Here is a 9,050-nt window from a genome sequence, read left to right on the forward strand (position 1 = left end):
AGGAGACGTTGGTTGTGGGCTGGGGCCCAGGTTCCCAGCCACTTTCTCTCAATGGCTGGAACGACCAGCCTGGAGCTGGGCCTCTCTGGCCCCACCCTGGCATCCAAAACACAGGAGTCTTGTTGCTGTGGCAGCTGCTAACCTGACTGCCGCCCCCCCCTTTTTTTAAAAGAAATATATCATACGCCTCCCTAGCTGGTTTGGCTCCGTGGATAGAGCATCGGCACGAGGACTGAAGGGTCCCAGGTTCGATTCTGGTCCAGGGCATACCCGTTGGTTGCAGGCTCTAACCCCAGCCTGGTTGGGGTGTGTGCAGCAGGCAACCAATTGATGTGTCTCTCTCACACAGATGTTTCTCTCTCTCTCCTTCCATTCCACTCTCTCTATAAAAAAAAAAAAAAAAAAAAGAAATATATCATACACCAAGAGTTTGTGTATAACCTATGCACAGTTTGAAGAATAGGAAAAATCCCAACATACTAGTAGAATTTAAGAAGTCCTAGACTAGTGCCTTTAAAACCCTCACACGACTCTCCCCCAATACGTACTTTCCTCCCCCAAAAACTCATGATCCTTCAATTTGCATTAATCATTTCCTCGGTTTTCTCTGTTATATAATCCATTGTTTGTGGGTATCTCCCAACAATGCATTGCGGGCATGATAGATGGAGTCCATTGAGTAGGTGACTCACCGTTCTGCAGGGCTCAGTCCCTTTTCTCTCCACTCACCCTGCGGGTGAGCTCAGGGGAGCCCTCTTACCAATATGGATCGCTTGAAGCGAGGGCTGGCTCTCTTCCATGACTTCAGAAAACGCTAAGCCAAGCTAGCAATCATAGGTCAGAGCAGGTAGTCCTGGGAGGCTCCCTGGAGGAGGGAGAACTGAAGCTGGGAAGGAATGGGGTAGGTAGAAAGGAGAAGGAAGGAAATTTGGGGGAGAAAGAACAGTGGAAACCAAAGCACAGCGTCACCCTGAAAGCAAGTTCATAGCCAGGCTGGTTCAGGGCACCTGTTGGGAGACAGCGGGGTGAGGGAGCTGCTGAGCTTAGAGGGGCAACGGCTAGCGTCGCCCTGCTCTGGGGGGTGGGGAGGAGAGTGGTTGGCATCACTCCCTTCAGCCACACACACAATGGCCCAGGCTTTCTCTAGGTTCAGCGACCCCTCAAATTAACCAGGACAGGCAACACGCAATCCCAAAGCCTTGCCTCTCAGCCAGGCAGAGTTCGCTGCAGTCCTGCGGCTCTCAGGAAACACTGCCCTCTGGGCGGTGACGTAGTGACCCAGACCAGGAGCTCCCGGGTCTTGCGGCTCTGAGTTGGCAAAATGCAGCCCCGGGGCTGCCGCCTGCCTTGTAAAGGAAGCGTTACTGGGACACAGCTGTGCCGACGTGTTGGCGTGTGTCTGCGGCTGCTGTCATGCTCCAGCCGGGCCTTCGAAGTGGACCACAAAGCCCTCGGCATCGGCACCGGGGAGCGTGCCCGCAGGCCAGGCTCCAGGGCGGGAGCAATGCACCCTGCTGGCTCCGCTGTTCCTTGTCTGGAGGAACCACGTGGGGCTCCTGAGCACCCTCCGCACGCAGGGCCCCGGGTACGAGAACAGCAGCGTCTAAACCTGGGTGCTCCCTCCCCCAGGGCAATGCATGGACCTGTCGTCACTCGCTCATCTCTGCCTGGCTTGTCCCTGCATCTCAGCTCCTGGAGGGAATGAACATGGAGGGGCTGCTGCAGAGGGCGGAAGTGTCTGAGATGCTTCTCCAGGTCTCAGAAGTCACCATGTTGGGACCGAGCCGTGGTGCTGGCAGCGCACACGCCCGGGGCAGTGTTCCCCAGAGAGAGGAAGGAAGTAGCCGCCGGGAAGGGGAGCGCTGGCCTGTACACAGCGGAGTCGGAAACCACCAGAATGTGCCTCGTCACCAGCAGCGCCCGAGCTCCGGGCCCCAGAGCCCTCAGAGCACATTGGTGTCCTGTGTCCTGTGTCCTGCCCTCAGGGCGCTCCAGCCCGGAGCTGCCCCGCTGCCCCACTTGTGGACGGAGCCCGGTCATCGGAAGGGACTGCGAGAGGCAGGGTGTCTGCCAGGCCGAAGGGGCACCGGCGCAGGGCCCACCCAAGTGCCAACGGGAAGGCAGCTGTTCATCTGCCCAAAAGGTTGAGGCCCAAAAGGATCCAGAGACAGGAGATGGAGGGTCAAGGGCTTGTTGAAAATGGTCCTAATTCAGACAAGGAGCCGCTGGAGAGGAAGTGGGTAGGAGAAGGAAGGCAGATTACACTGGGAGAGAGACGAGATAAGGTGGGGGGGGGGGGCGGGCCCAGGCAGGTCCTTTGTCTCTGGAGCCTCTGTGACTGGCCTGGCGCAGGGGCAGGCTTTCCTGGTGACAGTGACGGCCGGCAGGACAGGCAATCTGGTAGGACAGACCTGGGACTGTGAACTCAGATGAACCTCAGGCAAGTTCCCGCTCCCGGCGCCTCCTTGAGTTTCCCATCTGGGAAATGGGAACAACTATATTACTTCCCTCTTAGGGTTATTTTGAAGATTAAATGAGATGAAGCATTTAAAAGTGCTTGGATGGAGTCATTGCTCAAAAATAATGATTCTTGCCCTGGCTGGTTTGGCTCAGTGGATAGAGCATGGGCCTGCGGACTGAAGGGTCCCGGGATGGATTCCAGTCAGGGCACATGCCCAGGTTGCAGGCTCGATGCCCAGTGTGGGGCGTGCAGGAGGCAGCCGTTCAATGATCCTCTCTCATCATTGATGTTTCTCTCTCTCCCTCTCCGAAATAATAAATTAAATAAATAGATAAATAAATAAAAGTGAGCGTTTATTGAGCACCTGCTGTGTGCCAGGACTTGTGCCAGGGCTTCGTCTGTGTCTAACTGAGTGTTCAAACACTCCTTGCTGGTCTCAGGCTCACTTATAGGTGAGAGGACTGAGCTTAGAGAGACGAGGTGCTTTTCCCAAGAGGCACAGGCCATAGGAAAGAGCTGGTTTGAACCCCCTTCTCTGTGGCTCCAGAGCCTTGTACGCCGTCTGCCTGTGGAGGCTGGGGAGAGCCTGCAGGTCAGTATCAACTGAGTCCTGCAGGAAAGGACTCATTCGCTGAGCGCGATGGAGGGCCCCGCTCGCAGAGGTGGCTTCCTGGACCAGGTGGGGTTTCGCTGAGCGGGATTCACCCGGGCACACAGGAGTGGGAAGGGCACACGGGGAGGGATTTTCACGAGCAAATACGTGAGCAGGACTGATGGCTGCCTTTGGGGCACAAGCGGGTTGTGGGGAAGCAGAGGGAGGAAAGGGTGTGGGGATGAAGCGTCTGTTTTGTGTGAGGTAATGGGGAGCCATGGGAGGTATGTGGGCAAGGGAGGACCGTGCATATTAGGAGTCAGCCCGAGAGTGACGTCTAGAACGACGAGAGGAGAGAGGAAAGGGAAAAGGAGGCAGGAAAGCCAGAGAGGAAGCGAATGGAACTGCCAGACCTCCTCTCATACACAGATTTCATCGCTGGATATAAAAGATAACAGTACACAAGCAAGCAATATAATACACACACCTCAGGGCGTGTTAGAAAGATCTAAGGTCCCTCCGTCCACCATTCACTGTCAGGAGCATCTGTTTATTGCTCTGCGGGCTCCCTGCGCAGCCTTTGATGTGCCCTAATGAGGAGAGTAGCCACCACTTAACTAGACAAGCAATTAGCTCCGGGATAAATGTCACAGCAGATAAAATCCCGGAAGCGCTGGTGGGTGGTGGGCTGTAGCAGGGCCACACCATTAGTGTGTGGGGGACACTTTTAACCCACCTGCCGAGAACCTGCTCCAACCCTGGGTGGCAGCCGTCCTCCTTTCTCATCGCCCTTTGGATCCTGTGCCGGGAGGAGCTGGTGACTGACTGACCTCAGCTCCAGTATCAGAGGGAGAGAGAGAGAGAGGAACATCAATGATGAGAGAGAATCATGGATCAGCTGCCCCCTGCACGCCCCCTACTGGGGATGGAACCCACAACCCGGGCACGTGCCCTGACCAGGAACCGAACCGTGACCTCCTGGTTCATAGGTTGATGCTCAACCACTGAGCCACGCCGGCCGGGCTCTGTGGCTTTCTCCTGCCAGCCGGAGCGATGTTATGATAACTTCCATGCAAGGGCTGAAGGCTGTGTGTGGGGCCTGCGTTTGTGTTAGGGTTCCGAGCTGTGTGTCCTGGAGCTGGTTTCTCCTCTTCCACGGGCTTTGGAAAACAGCCTACTCCGCAAAGGAAGGAAAGCAAAGCAGCAGAACGGGGTTTCCCAAAGCCAGGCCCAGGGCGAGGAGCCTGGGGTTCCCGGGCTCTGACCCTGGCTGCCACTCCCCCGGCTGGGGCAAGTCCCTTCCCCTCTCCAGCCACAGCGTTCTCCTCCTCCTGGGGAGGGGGCTGGGCTGACCTTCAGGCTTCTTCCAGCCCCGAAGCACCAGCCAGGACACCCGTAGTGGATCCCCTGGCAGAGGGAGGAGAATTCGTTCTCCTTTTCTCACTTTGATGGCCTAAGTAACCGCAGCTGAGCATGTGAGAGCCAAGTGAGGGCCGTCGCCACGCCGCCTCTCCCGCGTCCTGGCTTCTGTGGGCAGCAGGAGGAAGATCTGGGCTATTTGCCGGCCGGGTGCTGACCCGAGAAGGGCAGCCAGGCCGCCGATCTGTACCTACTGGGCTGCCATGTTAGTGGTGCATGTTCAGACCAACTTCATCACGTGGAGTGCGGGGCTGAGCTCAAAACCAACGGCAGGGCAGAGTCAATGAAGGCAGAAGCCACTGTTGGTACAGAAAGGATGGACAGGGTCTGGTACTTGCTAGGAACGACCTGGGACTAAACTAAGGCAAAAAGAACGGCCTAGCCGGGCCGGTGTGGCTCTGCTGTTGAGCGTTGACCCAGGAACCAAGAGGTCTCGGTTTGATTCCTGATCAGGGCACATGCCCGGGTCATGGGCTTGATCCTCAGTAGGGGGCATGCAGGAGGCAGCCAATAGATGTTTCTCCCTCATCGATGTTTCTATCTCTCCTTCTCTTTTTTTTTAAAAAAAAAAAATCAATAAAAAACATTTAAAAAATGGCCTAATTATTTTTTAAATATGTTTTTATTGATTGGCTGCCTCCTGCACACCCCCTACTGGGGTCGAGCCCACAACCCAGGCATGTGCCCTGACCAGGAATCAAACCTGAGACCTCTTGGTTCCTGGGTCAATGCTCAACCACTGAGCCACACCGGCTGGCCTCTAATTCTTTAAACTGGCCCTTGAGTAGGATTCACGTGAGGCACCTGTCTGAGAGCCGGGAAGGTTACCCGCCAGGCACCTAGCCTCCTCGCCCTGGGCCCCGGCTACACGGGGCAGTTGTAAACATTGTTTTCTTGGGGGTCTTCACCTGAAAAGTAGATGAAGAGGCTCCAAACCCGGCTGAAGCCTGTAGCTGCTGGAACAGTTCTCCTTTGTTCGCGGCACACAGCTGAGGAGGACGTGAATGGTGAGGAATTCACATTCGGCAAGAAGCACAATATGGAAGCCCGGGTGCCATTTCCTGCAGGACGAGCTGTGTCCTCACAGGACCGCAGGCTGCCAGAGGAGCCGTTTGCAGGGTCCCAGGGCATGTCCCTCCGCGGGCGTCAGCCTGGCCCACAGCCCCGAGCAGGAGGGGACATCCTCCACTGGTGGTGTTGGCTTTAACCCCCGGACGCCAGGGGCCTGTGAGAGGGATCAGGGCCCTGGGTTGCTGATGGGGCCCTGTCTTTTGGAGAGACGCTGCGCTTACTCGGAACAGCCAGGGCTGCCATCTTCCTGCCCCCTAGCAGGGCCAGAATGGCCAAGCAAACAGCCAAGAAGGGGCCTGGCCCGCTCCCCAGTCCCCAGGCATCCCCTCCCAACCCCCCAACACCCGGCTGCCTTGCCAGCCTTTCACCTGCAGGCTCTCCTTCCTCTTACGGGGAACCTGCGCGAAACCCTTGAAATGAGTGGATGTGCTGCAGATGAGCTGAAACTAGGACAGCCCAACTGAACAGAACTTAGAGCCCAGGGGGATGAGCTGACCTGGAAATCACTCTCCATGCGCCTCCCCCACCTGCTTCTCCTCCCTCCCTTAGGCCCAAGGTGGAGAGGGCTCAGAGCTCATGCACTGCGGGGCTTATTGCCTCCCTGCCGGGTCCGCCGATGCTTCGAGAAAACCCCCGAGACCCCGAAACGCTGGCTGCTCTGCTGGGATTCTCCCCAGGGCTGCGTTGACAACCAGGAGCGCACAGGATGCTGGAGGCTCTTTACACAAAGGCTGCCTGCAATTTGCATGTCATTTCCCTCTGCGCCTGTGCCACCCTCCCCGGACCTGCGTTCAAGTTAAAAGCATTTGTATGGCTCTCTCCACGGAGGTCGCTTCTGGTTTTTTTCCCTCTTGCCTGTGCCATCTCCTCCCCCAGGCCTTCTCCCTGGCCCAGATCTCCGGCGAGGGAGCCAAGTGGGGGGGAGGGAGGACCGGAGAGGCATGCGGGACTGGCAGCCAGAGGGCCTGCTCCCAGGGCGTGGCTGCTCCTCTGCTCTTTGCCCTGGACACAGGCTGAGGTCCTCTGTCCCCAAACTGTAACACTGCGTGATGACATCGTCGGAAGTGGGGCTCGGACTCAATTAGTTCACAGGAAGCCTCTGTGATCTAGAATTTTCTCTGAGCTTTCCCCGGTGCCTTGTTCTTCTTCCTCATGACCCCAGGCAGCTGGCTATCGCTGCTGCTGCTGCTTCTTCTTCTTCTAAAAAGTATTTTTATTGATTTCAGAGAGGAAGGAAGAGAAAGAGAGAGATAGAAACATCAATGATGAGAGAGAATCATTGATCGGCTGCCTCCAGCACACCCCACACGCAGGATCCAGCCTGCAACTCAGGCCTGTGCCCTGACTGGGAATTGAACAGTGACCTCCTGGTTCATAGCTTGATGCTCAACCACTGAGCCACGCCGGCCGGGCTATGGCCTCTTTTTCTGATGGAGCCCTGGTTCAGTTATTGCTTGGCTCTCCCGCAGGCCAATACTTGGTGCTCAGACCTGAGTCTGAAGGTACACAGGGTTAGGGTGCCGATTTGTCCAACTCAGAACCCAGTGCTTTTTCTCTGCCTGCGTTCCTCCCACCATAAAATGGGGGTGTTAATAGCACGTGCATCGTAGGGTTGCTGGGAGGGATGCTGCAGTGTGTGAGAGCTCGGAAAAGAGGCCTGGCTCGCAGAGAGTGCGCGGTAAATGCCCGCTGTGTTACTGTGCTTGTTTTCTTTACTGCCCCAGGCATTGATTCATGGCGCATTCATGGGAAGAGAAACCTAGTTACAGGCTTGGGGGGCTGTTAGCCAAGATGGGGAACGAAGTGGTTTCCCAGGCTCAGTGCAGGCTGAGGTGGGGCCGGAGCAGATCCTTGGGAGCCACAAGAGTGAGCTGCCAGCCCTGGCCGGGTAGCTCAGGTGGTTAGAGCATCATCCCGATACCCCAAGATTTGGGTTCGATCCCCAGTCAGGGCCCATACAAGAATCAATCAATGAATGCATAAATACAAGTAAGTGGAACAACAAATCGATCTCTCTCTCTCTCTCTCTCTCTCTCTCCTCCCCTTTCCCTTCCTCTCTCTCTCTAGAAATTAATAAATAAAAAAAGAAAAAGGCTGAGTGCCTGATTGAGCCACACCCAGGCCTGGCTCTGCCTGGGAACAAGAAACCCTCAGACACGGATAAACCCCCGCAGGGCACGGCGCTCCCTTTACAACACGCTGGGAGCAGGAAGAACAAAGGGTTCTGAGCAGAGCCCAGGGTTTGAGCCACAGTTTGCTCCGGGATGTGCTGGAGGCCTCGTGGGAAGCGGTTCTAGACTCTTCATGACCTTCAGTTCACCTTTACCCGGTAATTACAGGTGGAACCTGTGTGTGGTGAAAGGCGTGTCGGGAGGACACCAGTTCCCACCCGAAGGTACGTCTGAAAGCCTTGGTGGTTAGGCCAGGGCTGGAGGGAGGGCTCTGGGCCTGCAGGAGGCTGCCGTCAGCGGGTCCCAGCCAGGGACTTGCCCGCAGCTCGGCCTCCTCAGGGTCAGTCAGTATAAATGACCCCAGATACGTTTCTCCATCCTGGGACCTTGGAGAAGACCAAGGCAAGTGGGCGAAGGTGCCTTTAGCTCCAGGTTTGCTGGCTGCCGCTGAAAAGAAGGTGATGGGAAATGCAAGCTGTCCTCAGGAAGAGGTGAGTCGATAAAATGGCATTCCAGACCCAACCAAGGGGGCCTACGCTCCGAGCTGGGCGACCCACCTTGTTGAAGAATTGGGAACGCGTGATCTCGCAGCTGGAGTTTTTGCTGATCAGTCCGCCCTCTCAGAAAAACACACACAAAATACACCAGACCCACAGGTAAAAGAAAAGGTCTGAAACACAGGCGGTGTCTGTAATTAAGCTTTGGGGTGACGTCTTCTGTCTGTCCACGCTCCCCACCGGTGGGAGTGGGGTTTTGGAACCAGGCCTTCCCCAAGTTTCCAAAAGAGACAGCCGGGGCTTGGGTGTCTTTTTTTTTTTTTTTTAAATATATTTTTATTGATTGCAGAGTGGAAGGGAGAGGGAGAGAGAGACAGGAAATCAATGATGAGAGAGAATCATTGTTTGGCCGCCTCCTGTAGCCCAACACACGGGATATGCCCTGGCCGGGAATCGAACCTTGACCTCTTGGTTCATAGGTGGACGCACAACCACTGAGCTACGCGGTCCAGGCCTGGCTGTCCACATCGCACCTCGGGCCGACACCCTCCTAAGCTCAGGGCAGCCTGCGCTGGCCCGGGACCTGTGAGCAGCATTGCAGCGGTCAGCCGTTTGCAGATGATGGCGACGTGGTCCCCGCGGGTCACCAGCACTGGTCACCCCTGGGAGATGGGGTCGGCGGAGCACTTTGGGGTTGAGGCGCCTACTGGAGGTGCGATGGTCCCCGGTACCCTCTGCGAGCGCCCCTCTGCGGGGTCCTGACCATCACCGCCGGCTCTGCAGATGCTGCGCTGGGCTGCCTCGCGTTTGGGGGACAATGCGGGGCGAACTGGGCCGGC

The 9,050-nt window shown here is 56.6% G+C and overlaps 1 protein-coding gene and 2 long non-coding RNA genes across 3 annotated transcripts in view; 1 reads left to right on the forward strand and 2 right to left on the reverse strand.

The window, feature by feature from the left end:
• The window catches only part of LOC106724423, a 4,114-nt gene extending 3,263 nt beyond the window's left edge, over window positions 1-851 (reverse strand). The window contains exon 1 of the long non-coding RNA XR_001360213.1: window positions 761-851. This is a non-coding gene — a long non-coding RNA (uncharacterized LOC106724423). The remainder of the gene's footprint in view (window positions 1-760) is intronic.
• Window positions 852-4,439: 3,588 nt separating this feature from the next.
• Window positions 4,440-6,359, reverse strand: LOC106724422. Its single transcript, XR_001360212.1, has 3 exons — window positions 5,912-6,359; window positions 5,381-5,461; window positions 4,440-4,771 (listed from the first exon to the last, which is right to left on the reverse strand). It is a non-coding gene; the product is annotated as an uncharacterized LOC106724422 (long non-coding RNA).
• A 1,488-nt stretch (window positions 6,360-7,847) lies between these two features.
• RNF157 (ring finger protein 157) overlaps window positions 7,848-9,050 on the forward strand; it is a 46,592-nt gene continuing 45,389 nt past the window's right edge. Inside the window, exon 1 of the mRNA XM_014531742.1 lies at window positions 7,848-7,938. Within this exon, the coding sequence (XP_014387228.1) occupies window positions 7,848-7,938 (91 nt within the window). The remainder of the gene's footprint in view (window positions 7,939-9,050) is intronic.

Source organism: Myotis brandtii, unplaced genomic scaffold (assembly GCF_000412655.1).
Source record: "Myotis brandtii unplaced genomic scaffold, ASM41265v1 scaffold825, whole genome shotgun sequence".
Lineage (NCBI taxonomy): Eukaryota > Metazoa > Chordata > Mammalia > Chiroptera > Vespertilionidae > Myotis > Myotis brandtii.